General features: G+C 44.6%; 2 protein-coding genes across 2 annotated transcripts in view; both read right to left on the bottom strand.

The window, feature by feature from the left end:
* Positions 1-69: 69 nt before the first annotated feature.
* On the bottom strand, positions 70-2730 carry LOC118366771 (protein jagunal homolog 1-A). Its single transcript, XM_035749426.2, has 3 exons — positions 2530-2730; positions 1783-1880; positions 70-1594 (listed from the first exon to the last, which is right to left on the bottom strand). The coding sequence occupies exons 2-3, from the start codon at positions 1869-1871 to the stop codon at positions 1132-1134; spliced, it is 552 nt and encodes a 183-aa protein (XP_035605319.1). The 5' UTR covers positions 1872-1880; positions 2530-2730; the 3' UTR covers positions 70-1131.
* Positions 2731-3289: 559 nt separating this feature from the next.
* The window catches only part of LOC118366770 (collagen alpha-1(VIII) chain), a 30220-nt gene continuing 16054 nt past the window's right edge, over positions 3290-17455 (bottom strand). The window contains exons 2-3 of the mRNA XM_035749425.1: positions 7287-7599; positions 3290-7103 (exon numbers count right to left, since the gene is read on the bottom strand). Of these exons, the coding sequence (XP_035605318.1) occupies positions 5161-7103; positions 7287-7596 (2253 nt within the window). The 5' untranslated portion in view covers positions 7597-7599 and the 3' untranslated portion in view covers positions 3290-5160. The remainder of the gene's footprint in view (positions 7104-7286; positions 7600-17455) is intronic.

Raw genomic sequence — 17455 nt, 5'->3', positions numbered from 1 at the left:
AAACTACTCATCAAGCACATCACAAGGTTTGTAACAATCAAGACAACTAAAGACACAATCAAGACAACAAGGATTTAATTTCCCTTTTTATTGGTGGTAAAAACATAATCATAAAAAGTGAGGGAGCAAAGGGTCAAGCATACAGAACATTTAAGAGATATATGAATGATGAGCACCAGGGTTGGGGTCAATTCAATTTAAAAACCAGTCAATTCAGGAAGTACACTGAAATTCCAATTCTCTTCAATGCTTATCAATGATAATTTGGAATTTATATTTGGTTTACTATATGAATTGACAAAAACCCAGATGAGCACTACAGTTTGGGCACATTACAGGGACAAATCAAGACCCCTTGATAGCTGTCAAGACACAGACTAACCTGTCAGGCCAACTTAGCGCAATTATGCATACATTTTCTTGCCTTTGAAACACAGCATCCCATGTCTCAGTCTCAAGCTGTACATAGTACTTGTGCGCATGCATTACAGGGCTTTCAATATTGACAGACTAGTCGCCGGATGTCAATTTACTGAAACCGTGACAACAAACTAGTCCAGCCCTCATCCCTCCACTGTTAAGACAAAGAGTCAGTAGAGATCCTCCGTCATGCTGCAGTCTCACACAAGGGCTTGGTTCATACGTCTAAATGCTTCACAACAGCTGTAAATATTGTGGTCTCAGAAGGAGCTGCAGTCTCTATCGTTTATTCTCTGAGGCCAGATAAACAAAGTAGAGAATTGCTTTTATTTGGTATTTTATTTAACTAGGCAAGTCGGTTAAGAACAAATTCTTATTTACAATGACGGCCTACCCCAGCCAAACCCTAACGATGCTGTGTCTGTAGTGACACCTCTAGCACTGAGATGCAGTGCCTTAGACCGCTGCGCCACTAATTGTTTGTGTATTTGAGAGAAAATGTATACACCTGAGTGTCTTTGAAATGGAGAGAGAGAGTATGCATGTTTTGGTGAGAAAATGTGTGTTGGATAGACCATCTGGAAAGACATAATAGCCAGTGACTGCATGAGGTAATAAATAAATAACAGAATATACTAATATATGCATCCTAAAGACAGAGAGAAAAACACAAAGTTTTCCCCTAGCCTCAAAACCCACAAAACATCCTCATCACTTCTTCTTCTTCTCCTGTGTGGAGTCAAACCAGGCGTCCAGTAGCTTCTTACTGTAGTAGATCTGCCAGGCGTGCACCTGCACCGCCACCACCATCACTAGGTACATGACGGTGACCGCCGCCCAGCCAAAGATGAAGCGGTAAGCCTTGCCGTGGCGGTACAGCTGCTGGGCCTCGCCGAGCATCTCCATGGAGCCGTAGAAGAGTGGAGCGATGGAGAACAGGCCTGAGCTGATCATGGAGATCACCAGGTAGCTGATGTTGTTCTTGGGCAGCGACAGGCTCCCGGTGACCAGTGGAAAGAGACTAATCAGGTAGGGGTACTCCCATCTGTAGGGCTCAGCCACTGTATCGCTTGGCACCAGGTCAAGTTTGCTGACGATCACCTGGGCTGCCACCAGGAGCCAGAGCAGCAGGTGGACAAAGTTGAGTTTCCGGATCTCAGACTTTAGCGAGGCGCTGGAGACACAGGGAAAAGGGGGAGAGGGAGTTGAGACAGTATGGTTAATGGATACCTATAAACAATATGGTAATAGACAGGCAGGCACACTCAGACAGACAGAAAGGCAAGCGCAGACAGACAGGCAGACAAACAAGCGCAGAGACAGACACAGACATACAGCCAGCCACCAGACATGACTGATTACCTCATCTGGTAGTGTGAGGCCACCTTTTCTCTGTGTTTGAAGTCACTCCCATCAGTACCTGCAGCTCGAGGGCCCACACGAGACGTCATGGTAACAACCTGCTTACCCAAAAACCATACAACAATAATTTGTCTTATTTAACTTGTTGTACATTTTATAATTTATTTTGCCCACATCTGATTCATCAATAATGAGCATATGCGTTCTTTACATGCATTTAATCCATGACAATGACAAAGAGTTGATCCATGCAGACAGACACACTGAGATGTGATGATCAGTCTTCTATTTCTACACTTAAACAATTGAATATTAGAAGCTCGTCTATTATTTAAGTTGTTTTATCAACCGTAATATAGCATCAATAGATATGAATAGTAGCTAGTTGCATATTTCTCTGCCTCTGGCAACTGGGAAAGCTTTGCTAACGTTCGCTATTTAACGTTAGCTAGCATAACTTTCACAAGCAGTTGGTCAGGTTAGCTAGCTATGTTAAGCGGATTCATTCACTGTCCTCTTGGAAAGGAGGTAACCGAGATCACACTCTCGCTGCATAAATGTCTTTGTATGCAAACGTTTCACCTATTTATCGGTTCATCCATGTGTCATCCATATTTCACCTGCTAATAAATTGTAATGCTAACATACGTTAGCAATCGCTAACTGGCTAGCGTACTGAAAATTGCCTTGAATGCAGTAATTCACCGTACAGTAGTTTAAAAATAACAATTAATTGAGGATTCTTACCGTTTGTTACTGGGATGCTGAATGAACGTAGTTAGCGAGCTACTACCGTACCTAAATATGTCTAAATGCCAAGATGAATAGAAGCTGGGTGAATAGATAGAAGCCGGCTGAATTGAGGACAAGACACATGCGTTGTGCGCACTGCGCACGCGCATCACATCAGTCGCAGCATCCCTTTTTCTCTCAACATCCTTCGTGAGCCTTTCGAGACTGGTCCATTGACTATTTTATTGTCTGCTTCGTTTTCCATCACGGAAACATAATTGTTGGTAAGACACCAGACGCGTTTCCTTTTGTGTTTTGCGGAAAAAAGAAAGCACCTCTTAAAACGACGAAATACAATAACACATGTGATTAAAATGAACATTACGTTTTGCCACACCCTCAAGTGGTACTTAATAGATGTGCCAAAAAATGTGTGATAGAAGAAGCTATAGGATGAATCCTATTTACCTTATTCATCTTTGTCTTGAGCATATGATACAATTTAATAACCATGGGGGAGTCAACTTAGAGTATATGTCTGTCTCTGGCAACACATAATGCTCATCTCTTCTCAATATGGCATATCAGTCAAGAGCAATATGATCAAGACAGAGCCAGAGGATATTTACTGGCCATCCAGGGCAAGTCAAATTACTTTATTGAATTTTGACTGGTGAACTGGACTAATCTGATATGCACTTATCAGTGTCACACAATAAAATGATACATGTTTTGATATATAATAAGAATATAAGAATAACGCATGACCTTTTAGTTAAATCATCTTTATTTAAAAAACAACATCTACAGTATAACAGTAAAAACATAAAAACTCAAGGTTTTGTTTGGTTATACTGTGTTTAACTTGAAAATAAAAGAGAGCCGCACACTCTAGGAGCTCAGATGCAAAAATGTAATACCAACGTTTCAACAGCCAAGCTGTCTTCATCAGGGTATAATCCTTGGCTGTTGAAACGTTGGTAATTACATTTTTGCACCTGAGCTCCTAGAGTGTGTGGCTCTCTTTTATTTTCAAGTTTTCTACTCCGCTAGCCAGCACCTCGTCTTAATAGGTGTGCGTTTCTTTTTCTTCTAGATTATACTGTGTTTAGCACCATGGACTGAAATAAAGATAGAAAACAGAATTGATACCTGGAGTCAGGGGAGGGGTAGAAGGGTAGGGTTGGGTAGAAAGGAAGGGTAGACGAGAGGGGTGAGGTATAGGGATATATAGGTGGGTGAGAGGTGAGGGAGGGGGCATGCAGCAAGACATTTTCACCCTTCCCCCTCTCTCTTTTGACATTCTATTCTTTGTCTATATTCATTGTCTATAATTCTCCTCACTATCTTGTAACCACAAACACCTCCTCCTGGTTTATTTTGGGCATTATTCTCGCTAATTGACATCAAAGTATTTATTAACCTTCAATCTTAACCTCCACATACAGTACCTTTAACCCAATGACTTAAATTCTGTACTGCTGAACCCAGAGGGAATATGCCTACACACCATTTTCCCCAGAGTAATTCATTCATTCAATTCTCTTTTTCAAAAGTTATTCACAATTGATTATCAATTCCTATCCTACTTACATAACCGTATAGGCCATCTAAATGAGTGTCTATCTGTTGGTCAAACTTGTTTCATACCTCTGTCAGTATAGTGCTACTGCTTCATTCAGCTGACAACAGACACATACTGCAAGAAGGGGCTTTGTAATGAGAGCAGTGGTTTTCATTTTTGTGGGCGAGTCAGTGTCTGTTGGAGCATTACTCTTTACGTGTCACAAGAGGCATCGCTTTGAACCAATACACCCATAATGCATTATATTCCCATCCATTTCATGCAACAAAATCACCCCTATAAACATCACAGATGATGCTTGTCTGCAAAAGTAACAACAAAAAATAATCACACAAATCAAACAAAAACAAAACAACAAAGTTATGTAACAAACTAAAATGTCACATAAATGATAGATGATAAATGCACCACTTTATGTGAATCTTGAACTGTCTCTATTGGTTTTCAATTGCCATTTTATAAGTACCGTAATACACAACTTCAGGTGCCAATATAGCTATTCAATTTATTTTCTTTAGTTTTCTTTTTAAACTTATCCAATGTACATTCTTTGCCACAGTTTTGTTTATGGCAGCTGCCAGTTTGAATAGGAGCATGTAGGGGCTGGGGAAAACACAATACTAAATATATACCTCAGATATCCCATTCTTTCTTCTACAGTCTCCACATCAGTCTGTGCTGTACTATAAATCAAACCAATATATATCACCACATTTGACAATAAATGAACCCAGTTGCTGTAATGTAATATTTTAATGCAGTGTTGTTGTGACAACTTCTCAGACCAGTAGATAGATACAGCAATCTTTGTACCCCAACATAAATTGTTATTAAAAACTGCATATATGTACCCTCACACAAGCACACTCCTCTCTCAGAATTTCCCTGGGATGGTCCGACATGTCCTCCCGCCCCTGTCGATCTCAACAGCGTCAATCTCAGCAGATTATTGATGTTTTTAAAACAACATATCAATTTAAAGAATTCTATAATCAATGTTTACATTTCTCCAACATTCTCTCTCTTTGTGACCATCTCTTCCTCTCTGAAGGTTGGTGTTCTTACATGGGGTACAACAAGTACCCAGAGAAGGAGGAGTGGACATATTGGCCAGCGTATAGTCCTGCGGCCTGGTCCGAGGGTAGCTGGAGGTACACAGTGTCCCCGGGCTGTAGAGGCAACACTGCGCTCCCCGATGCCTGATCCAGGAAGCCCTTTTTATACTCATCATATGTGTACATCACAGGCTCATCGTTCCTCATCAGCGCCACCCACACGTTGGCCCCTTTGCAGCTGATGTGGTAGGCAAAGTAGTAGATCCCGGGCATGTCGCAGGTGAACACGCCTGTCTGGGGGTTGTAGTTCTGACGGCCGTTGTACAGGATTTTGTCAAACACCACAGCCGTGCCCACAGGTGGGAAGGGCGTGGTCACCAGAGCCGTGAACGCGGGCATCTCCAGGCCGTTGGGGCCCATCACTTCTCCTCCGTTTCCTCCATATTTTCCCTTCTTGCCATAACTGGCAGTCTTGACTCCGTCCAGCCCAGGAGGAAAACCCATCTCAGGGAGGACTGCTCCCATGTCAGTGGGTCCGGGAGGCCCTGGGGGACCAGGTGGACCTGGCTGGCCTGGGCTTCCCGGTGGTCCTCCAGGACCTTCTTTACCTGGAGGTCCAAGAGGACCAGGGACACCTGCGTTTCCCTTACCATCAACGCCGGGAAGACCAGGAGGTCCGCTGTCACCTTTAGACCCAGGAGCACCAGGAGGTCCGATCGGCCCACCTGCACCTCCCAGACCTGGAATGCCCTTAGGACCTTGGGGACCCTTCTCACCTGGAAGTCCTCCCTCTCCCTTTGGCCCAGGTAGCCCTGGAATGCCAGGGCCACCTGGTAACCCTTTGTGTCCGCCTTCCCCTTGGGGTCCTACAGGCCCAGTGGGACCCCTTGGCCCAGGCTCTCCTCCCTCTCCAGGGAAGCCATTCTGACCAGTCATTCCAGTAGGACCAGGCTCCCCTTGCCCACCAGGGAACCCCTTATGACCTCCTTCTCCAGCCTCTCCTTTTGGCCCTGGTTGACCCAGACCTCCAGGGGGTCCCATAGGGCCAAGGGGACCAGCTGGTCCAATTGATCCAGGCTGTCCTAGCATACCAGGCAGTCCTCCATGGCCCTTGTCTCCCTTTGGTCCTGGGCCTCCAGGCATCCCACCCATCCCCTTATCTCCTTTGGGTCCTGGGAATCCTGGTTTTCCGAATCCAGGCAATCCAGGCTTCCCTGGAAAACCTGGAGGGCCTGGGTGCCCTTTCCCACCAGGCATTCCTGGTTGTCCCAGCAGACCATTCTGGCCAGGTTTTCCCTGACCTGGCAGCCCTGGTGGACCGGGCTCTCCGCCCTCTCCTGCTGGTCCAGCCAGCCCCTGCTCTCCAGGGAGACCTGGTTTCCCTGGTCCTCCTGGTGGCCCTGACATGCCATTCATTCCAGGCTTGCCCACACCAGGCATCCCTCCCTGTCCTGGAGGTCCAGGAGGTCCTGCTAGTCCTTTGTGGCCTGGCTGTCCTGGCTGTCCAATCCCCTTGTCACCCTTGGGTCCTGGTAATCCTGGTAGTCCCGGCAGGCCTTTGTGTCCTGGCTCTCCTCTGGATCCTGGTTGTCCTGGCAACCCCCCAGCCCCTAATTTTCCTATCCCTGGAAGACCTGAAGGACCAGGGGACCCCTGAGGCCCTGGCTGCCCCATCGGACCCTCCCTCCCGCTGCGGCCCAATTCTCCAGGTACTCCTGGCCCTCCCATGCTGCCTGGCTTGCCTGGAATTCCTGGGAGTCCTGGTTTTCCTACTCCAGGGAATCCTGGGGGACCAGCGTGGCCTGGTTTTCCTTCCCCTCCTGGCTTTCCTTCCCCGGGAGGTCCTGGAGGCCCAGAGGGACCCTCAGGTCCGGGAGGCCCAGCTGGGCCCTGCTCTCCTGGCAGACCCCCAGGGAGACCTCCCACTGCCCCACTGGGGATGGTTTGACCTGTGGGGGATAAGATGTCCATTCAGTCTAAACTTTCCAAGATGGCAGAGTGTGTGTGTCCTAACTCGAGTTTGGTTAAGGTAATCGACATTGAAGATTGACATCATTTTAATATAAGTAACATACTACTGGCCTACTTTTGACCAGAGTCACTTGTCATTTGAGATTGCCCTTCGGTCTCACCTTTATCCTGTCCACTGTTGACTACTCCACCCTTGTGGGGGTTCGTCTTGCCCATGTGCATGGACATCTGTGGGATCTCTTTTCTGTACTGGGGGTACTGCATGTGGGGCATCTCTTTTCCCGGCCAATGCTGCTGAGGGTGCTGCTCCTTACCTCCTATGCCCATGTGGGACAGGTGTGGCGTGGGCTGATGCTGCTGCGGGTGCTGCTTGTGTCTGTAGTACGCCCCCGTGTGGACAAGAGGTAGTACTGCAAGCTGAAGCAGAGCCACTAGGAGAGGGAGGGGGGCGGAGAAGGGAGGTACAACCATGGCCTAGGGAAGTCACCAGAGGAGAAGTCTGTTAGACAATCAGTTAGTTGATCAATTGATCACAAAGTCAATCAATTAATAAAGTGAATCTAATTCACAATGCAAACAATCAAACATTCAAACATGGCGATAAAATCCATAGGCCTGTGACTGGTACTATGATTCATTCCCTGGTAGACCTTTGCATTGCTCTGCCTTCACCTGCTGGACACTAACGTGTAATGCATCCAACATGCATTTTGCCGTTATAAACCAGCACCAGCACTGGTGGAAAAAGTACACAATTGTCATACTTGAGTAAAAGTAAAGAAGTATATGTTTAGTGAGTCTGCCAGAACATAGGCAGTAGGGATGACCACGTGTTCTCTTGCTAAGTGTGAGTTTCACAATTTTCCTGTTCTGCTAAACATTCAAAATGTAACGAGTACTTTGGGTTGTCAGGGGAAATGAATGGAGTAAAAAGTACAACAGTAAAAGTAGAAGTTGTCAAAAATATAAATAGTAAATTAAAGTACAGATACCCAAAAAAACAACTGAAGTAGTACTTTCAAGTATTTTTACTTAATTACTATACACCACTGACCACCAGTCACGCAACACTCAACAAAGGCGCCATCCTTTTTAAACAATAGAAAGTGAAAAAGGAGTTTATGTTGCAGGATGTTCTTTTTAAACATGCTCAATCTTACAACAACACTGCTGACTGACTACACTTTTCCTTGGATTTCAAACAGCAGATGAAGCAACATGAGAAAATGACAAATAGCCATTTTACTCAAGTTAGGGAGGCGGTAGAAAGTCTTGTCTGTTATTTCTCTTACCATGTTGTTACTTTCATGAACTAATGAATAATACATTGAGGCTGATTTTGGCTGGGCTGACTGTTAGATAGTCTTTTTATGTGGTCCTGACCTTTAACTGTGAACCTCCCGGATCTTCCTATGAGGGCGCTCGATCACAGGAGGTTAGTGGCACCTTAACCTCAGAGCACGGGCTCGTGGTAATGGCTGGAGCGCAATTGGTGGAATGGTATCAGATACATGTTTTCCATGTGTTTGATGCCCTTGCATTCTCTCCATCCAAGCCATTATTATGAGCCCCTCAGCAGCCTTCGCTGTGCTCCATTAAGACCCAGCTACACTATGACATGGACAGACAGTAGATAGTCCTCAAACTGGGAGATGTTGTATCTTGGCTTAGGCCCTTTTTCGTGTTACTGTAGTCGAGTAAGTTTCTATTAAAACACATTTAAAATGACATGCTAATGTTTGGGTTTGACTCTAATAATGAGGATTGTGTGAGAAGTAATACTGACTGATTGGTATGAAGGTTATTATAATTTTGTGTTTTTCTGTTATATTTATATATATTTTTTTAATTGAAATGATGTTTAGTTTCAGTTAGTTTTTAGTTTCAGTTTTAATGTTAGGGACAGAAAGCATGCTTGGGAAGTTAGGAGCAGTTGGTTTGCATCGTTTCTGTGTGTCTTCTGTGATGTCACTTTAAAGGGATAGTTTGGGATTTTGAATTTCAGATTAACTTGTGGATACCATGTTTATATATCTGCATCCAGTATGAAGGAAGTTAGAGGTAGTTTTGCGAGCCAATGCTAACTAGCGTTAGCACAAAGCAATTGCACAGTTTCTTGTCAGCAACTTCCTTCAAACTGCACACAGATACATCAAAATGAGTTCATCTGACTCTGTGGAAGTAGATAAAGGGATTCATTGCCAGAAGTCAATTTCAATGTGCCTTAGATTTAAAAGGAATAGAGCCAAGACTGGTGCAAAACAATGTGTTGGAAAGAAACTCTGTTTACACCAGTTCGATGCGTTTTAACCTTAGTAGTACATGTAAGAAGAATCAAGTTAGCAACCTAGATGTGTTTCTCTTTTAGCTGGCGATTGTGATGCACAAGCGTCACCATCCGCATATTAAATCACCAGATTCAGTAGCTTGAAAACTCCCAAAAGCTTAAATCCCCATTGAAATTCCCATTCGATTTTTGCCAGAACATCATTCGGTTAGTTTTGAGTTAGTTTTGAGTTAGTTTTGAGTTAGTTTTGAGTTAGTTTTGAGTCAAAGATAATAGTTTCAGTATAGTTTTCATTTTCAATGGGTTTGTTAATTGTTTTATTTCAGTTTACTGAACTGTTTTTTCATTATTAGTTTTTGTTTTAGTTTCGGTTTTAGTTTACTATAATAACCTTGATGCAGTCTCAGAAATATGCTGTTAGACTGATGTTTTCATTTGTCTCTCACTCTCACTTTATCCATCTCCCTCACTGTCTAACCCTCTGTCACTCTCACTTTCTCCATCTCCCTCACTGTCTAACCCTCTGTCACTGTCTAACCCTCTGTCACTGTCTAACCCTCTGTCACTGTCTAACCCTCTGTCACTGTCTAACCCTCTGTCACTGTCTAACCCTCTGTCTAACCCTCTGTCCCTGTCTAACCCTCTGTCACTGTCTAACCCTCTGTCTAACCCTCTGTCTAACCCTCTGTCACTGTCTAACCCTCTGTCCCTGTCTAACCCTCTGTCTAACCCTCTGTCACTGTCTAACCCTCTGTCTAACCCTCTGTCTAACCCTCTGTCTAACCCTCTGTCACTGTCTAACCCTCTGTCTAACCCCCTCTGTCACTGTCTAACCCTCTGTCTCTGCCTAACCCTCTGTCTAACCCCCTGTCCTTGTCCAACCCTCTGTCTAACCCTCTGTCACTGTCTAACCCTCTGTCGCTGTCTAACCCATTGTCTAACCCTCTGTCTCTGTAACCCACTGTCTAACCCTCTGTCTAACCCTCTGTCCCTGTCTAACCCTCTGTCACTGTCTAACCCTCTGTTAACCCTCTGCTGTCTAACCCTCTGTCCTCTGTCTAACCCTCTGACACTGTCTAACCCTCTGTCGCTGTCTAACCCTCTGTCTCTGCCTAACCCTCTGTCTAACCCCCTGTCCTTGTCTAACCCTCTGTCTAACCCTCTGTCTAACCCTCTGTCACTGTCTAACCCTCTGTCGCTGTCTAACCCTCTGTCTCTGTCTAACCCTCTGTCCTTGTCTAACCCTCTGTCTAACCCTCTGTCACTGTCTAACCCTCTGTCTAAACCCCTGGCCCTGTCTAACCCTCTGTCTAACCCTCTGTCTAACCCTCTGTCACTGTCTAACCCTCTGTCGCTGTCTAACCCTCTGTCTAACGCTCTGTCTAACCCCCTGTCCTTGTCCAACCCTCTGTCTAACCCTCTGTCACTGTCTAACCCTCTGTCGCTGTCTAACCCTCTGTCACTGTCTAACCCTCTGTCTAACCCCCTGTCCTTGTCTAACCCTCTGTCTAACCCACTGTCTAACCCTCTGTCACTGTCTAACCCTCTGTCACTGTCTAACCCTCTGTCACTGTCTAACCCTCTGTCACTGTCTAACCCTCTGTCACTGTCTAACCCTCTGTCCTGTCTAACCCTAACCCTCTGTCTAACCTCTGTCACTGTCTAACCCTGACACTGTCTAACCCACTGTCTAACCCTCTGTCACTGTCTAACCCTCTGTCACTGTCTAACCCTCTGTCACTGTCTAACCCTCTGTCACTGTCTAAACCTCTGTCACTGTCTAACCCTCTGTCCCTGTCTAACCCACTGTCTAACCCTCTGTCTAACCCTCTGTCACTAACCCTCTGTCACTGTCTAACCCTCTGTCACTGTCTAACCCTCTGTCGCTGTCTAACCCTCTGTCACTGTCTAACCCTCTGTCTAACCCCCTGTCCTTGTCTAACCCTCTGTCTAACCCTCTGTCTAACCCTCTGTCACTGTCTAACCCTCTGTCGCTGTCTAACCCTCTGTCTCTGCCTAACGCTCTGTCTAACCCCCTGTCCTTGTCCAACCCTCTGTCTAACACTCTGACACTGTCTAACCCTCTGTCTAACCCTCTCCCTCTAAAAATTGTCTATCATTAGCAGCTGACTGTATGAATTATTCAGTAGATGAATAAAGGTGATCCTGATTCTGAGTGCTGGTCTGGCAAATATATGCAGTAGGAATGACTTATTACTGTTGGCTTGGCCTCTTAGGGAGTCAGTTCAACCCAATCAGTTGTCACAGCTGACCTTTGTGAATGAGAAATATTCAAATCAAATCACATTGTATTGTTCACATACCTATGGTTAGCAGATATTATTGTTCACATACCCAAGATTAGCATGCTTGTGCTTCTAGTTCCGATAGTACAGTAATATCTAACAAGTAGTCTAAAAACTCCACAACAACTACCTAATACACACAAATCTAAGTAAAGGAATGGAATAAGAATATATACATATAAATATATGGATGAGCAATGACAGAGCAGCATAGGCAAGATGCAATAGATGGTATAAAATACAGTAAATACATATGAGATGAGTAATGCAAGATATGTAAACATTATTAAAGTGTTATTAATGAAGTGATAGTGTCATACTCTCCATACTGATGGAAGGATGGAGAGGCTATTATTCATTTCCAATGGTATTTATCGCAACCTGTTCACCAATTGCTGTGTGTGTTTGTATACCCCTCTCCCTCTCTCTCTCTCTCTCTCTCTCTCTCTCTCTCTCTCTCTCTCTCTCTAACTCTCAGTCCTTCTCCGCAGGTATTTTACCTGTGTGTGTGTGTGTGTGTGTGATGTTATATTTAACCTAGACCCTGTGTGTCAGTGGGAGGAGGATTGTGACATTTTCCAGGGTGAATGAGTCTGTAGGAGTCTCCCCAGGCCAGATCGAACGCACCTGCACTAACACCTCTCAGCCACCAGGGGGAGACACAGGATATGGCAAGGCTCTTTGTCTTTAGCCTGGTTTCAGCAATACCCTACATTCCAGGTTGTTTCTGTCTATTCCAGTGTTGGAAAGTAGTGAGCTACATTAGTAGTGAACACCTAATTCAACTAGTAATTTAACTAACATTTTCAGTAGCTTGTTGGTAGTTGCACTAAATTAAAATCTTGGTAGTATTTTCAGTAGTTCAATAATTTCCTGTTCCAGACGACTGTGTGATCACGCTCTCCTTGGCCGACGTGAGTAAGACCTTAAAACAGGTCAACATACACAAGGCTGCGGGGCCAGACGGATTACCAGGACATGTGCTCCGGGCATGTGCTGACCAACTGGCAGGTGTCTTCACTGATATTTTCAACATGTCCCTGATTGAGTCTGTAATACAAACATGTTTCAAGCAAACCACCATTGTCCCGTGCCCAAGAACACAACGGCAACTGGCATAAATGGCTACAAACCCGTAGCACTCACGTCTGCAGCCATGAGGTGCTTCGAAAGGCTGGTAATGGCAGACATCAACACCATTATCCCAGAAACCCTAGATCCACTCCAATTTGCATAATGCCCAAACAGATCCACAGATTATGTAATCTGCATTACACTCCACACTGCCCTTTCCCACCTGGACAAAAGGAACACTTATGTGAGAATGCTATTCATTGACTACAGCTCAGCGTTCAACACCATAGTACCCTCAAAGCTCATCACCAAGCTAAGGATCCTGGGACTAAACACCTCCCTCTGCAACTGGATCCTGGACTTCCTGACAGGCCGCCCCCCAGGTGGTGAGGGTAGGTAGCAACACATCTGCCACGATGATCCTCAATATTGGAGCCCCCCAGGGGTGCGTGCTCAGTCCCCTTCTATACTCCCTGTTCACCTACGACTGCATGACCAGGCACGTAACAAAGACTAAGGAGATTATTGTGGACTACAGGAAAAGGAGCACCGAGTACGCCCCCATTCTCATCGACGGGCTGTAGTGGAGCAAGTTGAGAGCTTCAAGTTCTTTGGTGTACACATCACCAACAAACTAGAATGGGCCAAAACCACCAAGATGGTCGTGAAGAGGGCACAACAAAGCCTATTCCCCTCAGGAAACTAAAAAGATTTGGCATGGGTCCTGAGATCCTCAAAAGGTTCTACAGCTGCAACATCGAGGGCATACTGGTTGCATCACTCCCTGGTACGGTAATTGCTCGGCCTCTGACCACAAGGCACCACATAGGGTCGTGCGTACGGCCCAGTACATCACTGGGGCTAAGCTGCCTGCCATCCAGGACCTCTACACTAGGTGGTGTCAGAGGAAAACCCCAAAAATTGTTGTACCAGGGAATTGTCCCAACCACCCCAGTCATAGACTGTTCTCTTTACTACTGCATGGCAAGCAGTACCAGAGTGCCAAGTCTATGACAAAAAGGCTTCTCAACAGTTTTTACCAGCAAAACTCATGAACAGGTAATATTTGCACTGTGTGCCCCCTCCTCCACCCAACCCCTCTTTTACGCTGCTGCTACTCTCTGTTTATCATATATACACAGTCACTTTAACTATATATCCATGTACATACTACCTCAATTGGGCTGACCAACCAGTGCTCCAGCACATTATCTAATCAGGCTTTCTGCATTGTGTCCCGCCACCCACCCACCAACCCCTCTTTACACTACATCTACTCTCTGTTCATCATAAATGCATAGTCACTTTAACCATATCTACATGTACATACTACCTCAATCAGCCTGACTAACCAGTGTCTGTATGTAGCCTCGCTACTTTTATAGCCTCTCTACTGTTTATAGCCTCTCTACTGTATATAGCCTCTCTACTGTTTATAGCCTCTCTACTGTATATAGCCTCACTACTGTATATAGCCTCTCTACTGTATATAGCCTCTCTACTGTATATATCCCCTCTACTGTATGTAGCCTCTTTACTGTATATAGCCTCTCTACTGTATATAGCCCCTCTACTGTATATAGCCTCTTTACTGTATGTAGCCTCTCTGCTGTATTTAGCCTCTCTGCTGTATATAGCTTCTCTACTGTATACAGCCTCTCTGCTGTATATAGCCTCTCTACTGTATATAGCCTCTCTACTGTATATAGCCTCTCTCCTGTATATAGCCTCTCTACTGTATATAGCCTCTCTACTGTATATAGCCTCTTTGCTGTATGTAGCCTCTCTGCTGTATATAGCCTCTCTACTGTATATAGCCTCTCTGCTGTATATAGCCTCTCTGCTGTATATAGCCTCTCTACTGTATATAGCCTCTCTGCTGTATATAGCCTCTCTGCTGTATATAGCCTCTCTACTGTATATAGCCTCTCTACTGTATATAGCCTCTCTGCTGTATATAGCCTCTCTGCTGTATATAGCCTCTCTACTGTATATAGCCTCTCTGCTGTATATAGCCTCTCTACTGTATATAGCCTCTCTACTGTATATAGCCTCTCTACTGTATATAGCCTCTCTGCTGTATATAGCCTCTCTACTGTATGTAGCCTCTCTGCTGTATATAGCCCCTCTACTGTATATAGCCTCTTTACTGTATGTAGCCTCTCTACTGTATATAGCCTCTCTGCCTCTCTACTGTATATAGCCTCTCTACTAGCTCTCTACTGTATATAGCCTCTCTGCCTCTCTACTGTATATAGCCTCTCTAAACTTTGATTTGATTTATAGCCTCTCTACTGAATATAGCCTCTCTACTATATAGCCTCTCTACTGTATATAGCCTCTCTACTGTATATATCCCTCTACTGTATATAGCCTCTCTACTGTATATAGCCTCTCTGCTGTATATAGATTTTCTCTACTATTTTTTTATATAGCCTCTCTACTGTATATAGCCTCTCTACTGTATATAGTCCTCTCTGCTGTATATAGCCTCTCTACTGTATATAGCCTCTCTGCTGTATATAGCCTCTCTACTGCATATAGCCTCTCTACTGTATATAGCCTCTCTACTGTATATAGCCTCTCTACTGTATATAGCCTCTCTACTGTATATAGCCCCCAAAAAAAAAAAAAAAAATTTAGATGCAAGTGGCTGTTCCACTGGATGTCATAAGGTGTATGCACCAATTTGTAAGTCGCTCTGGATAAGAACGTCTGCTAAATGACTTATTTTTGCCACCTTCACAATGTCTAGTTTCTTAGATTTTATATCAGTTTGCCCAAATGTAAATGTAAATGTAAATGTTAATGTTTCAGGATCCTTCTCCTGAATGGCATTTACTGCAGGCTGTGGGCCATCCACTACCATCTCATCTACACTCACTCCTTCAGCTATTCTCACTGCCTCCACATAGCACCCTGATCCTAGCTACTGCAACCTCCTTCATCCTTACAGGGCACTCCGGGAACTCAGGAACGTGATTCCCATCACAATTACAGCAACCTCCTTCATCCTTACAGGGCACTCCGGGAACTCAGGAACGTGATTCCCATCACAATTACAGCAACGTGCTTCATCCTTACAGGGCACTCCGGGAACTCAGGAACGTGATTCCCATCACAATTACAGCAACGTGCTTCATCCTTACAGGGCACTCCGGGAACTCAGGAACGTGATTCCCATCACAATTACAGCAACGTGCTTCATCCTTACAGGGCACTCCGGGAACTCAGGAACGTGATTCCCATCACAATTACAGCAACGTGCTTCATCCTTACAGGGCACTCCGGGAACTCAGGAACGTGATTCCCATCACAATTACAGCAACGTGCTTCATCCTTACAGGGCACTCCGGGAACTCAGGAACGCGATTCCCATCACAATTACAGCAACGTGCTTCATCCTTACAGGGCACTCCGGGAACTCAGGAACGTGATTCCCATCACAATTACAGCAACGTGCTTCATCCTTACAGGGCACTCCGGGAACTCAGGAACGTGATTCCCATCACAATTACAGCAACGTGCTTCATCCTTACAGGGCACTCCGGGAACTCAGGAACGTGATTCCCATCACAATTACAGCAACGTGCTTCATCCTTACAGGGCACTCCGGGAACTCAGGAACGTGATTCCCATCACAATTACAGCAACGCGCTTCATCAGACTCTTCAACTACGACATATTTATTCATTTGACAAACACTTGCCACGTGTCCATACTTTTTACAATTGTAACACTGCAGTGTCTTCTGTACATATGGTCTCGCTGCAAATATCACATACCCAAGTTTCACGAGTCAGAAGAAACTGTTGATCAAACGACAACAAAACCGATAGGATTTCCTCTTTTTGCCAATCTATAATTCAGGTCAGTAGACATGAGTCTACCACTTCTGGCGTGTTCTTCCAAAGCCACGAAGCCTCGATATCCTTCAAAGCGGCAAAATAAAACGCCTTTAATCGGTGTCCTACTCTGAAAATCATAGCTTTCCACATCATATGTTGATATTTGTAGAGCCACAACGCTTCCTCCTTTTGTTCTTTTGACTCAGACAAAATCTCCATTCCCTCAAGTCCTTGTCCTTGTTCTTCCAGCTCTCCACGCGCCCTACACTTGTCTTTCCATCACGTACAGAGGCAAGAAAAAGTATGTGAAAACCTTTGGAATTACCTGGACTTCTTTATAAATTGGTCATCAAATGTGATCTGATTTTCATCTAAGTCACAACAAGACAAACACAGTGTTCTTATTAAACTAATGACACACAAATTATTGTATTTTTCTTCTCTATATTGAATACACAATTTAAACATTCACAGTGTAGGTTGGAAAAAGTGTGAACCCATATGCTAATGACTTCTCCAAAAGCTAATTGGAGTCAGGAGTCAGCTAACTAGGAGTCTAATCAATGAGATGAAATTGGAGATGTTGGTTAGAGCTGCCTTGCCCTATAAAAACACTCACAAAATGTTTGTTTGCTATTCACAAGAAGCATTGCCTGATGTGAACCATTCCTCGAACATAAGAGTTCACAGAAGACCTAAGATTAAGAATTGTTAACTTGCATAAAGCTGGAAAGGGTTACAAAAGTATCTCTAAAAGCCTTGATGTTCATCAGTCCACAGTAAGAAATGGAGAAATACAGCACTGTTGCTACTCT

The sequence above is a fragment of the Oncorhynchus keta genome, chromosome 34 (genome assembly GCF_023373465.1).
Source record: "Oncorhynchus keta strain PuntledgeMale-10-30-2019 chromosome 34, Oket_V2, whole genome shotgun sequence".
Lineage (NCBI taxonomy): Eukaryota > Metazoa > Chordata > Actinopteri > Salmoniformes > Salmonidae > Oncorhynchus > Oncorhynchus keta.
This window is presented reverse-complemented; position numbering and strand designations above follow the sequence as displayed.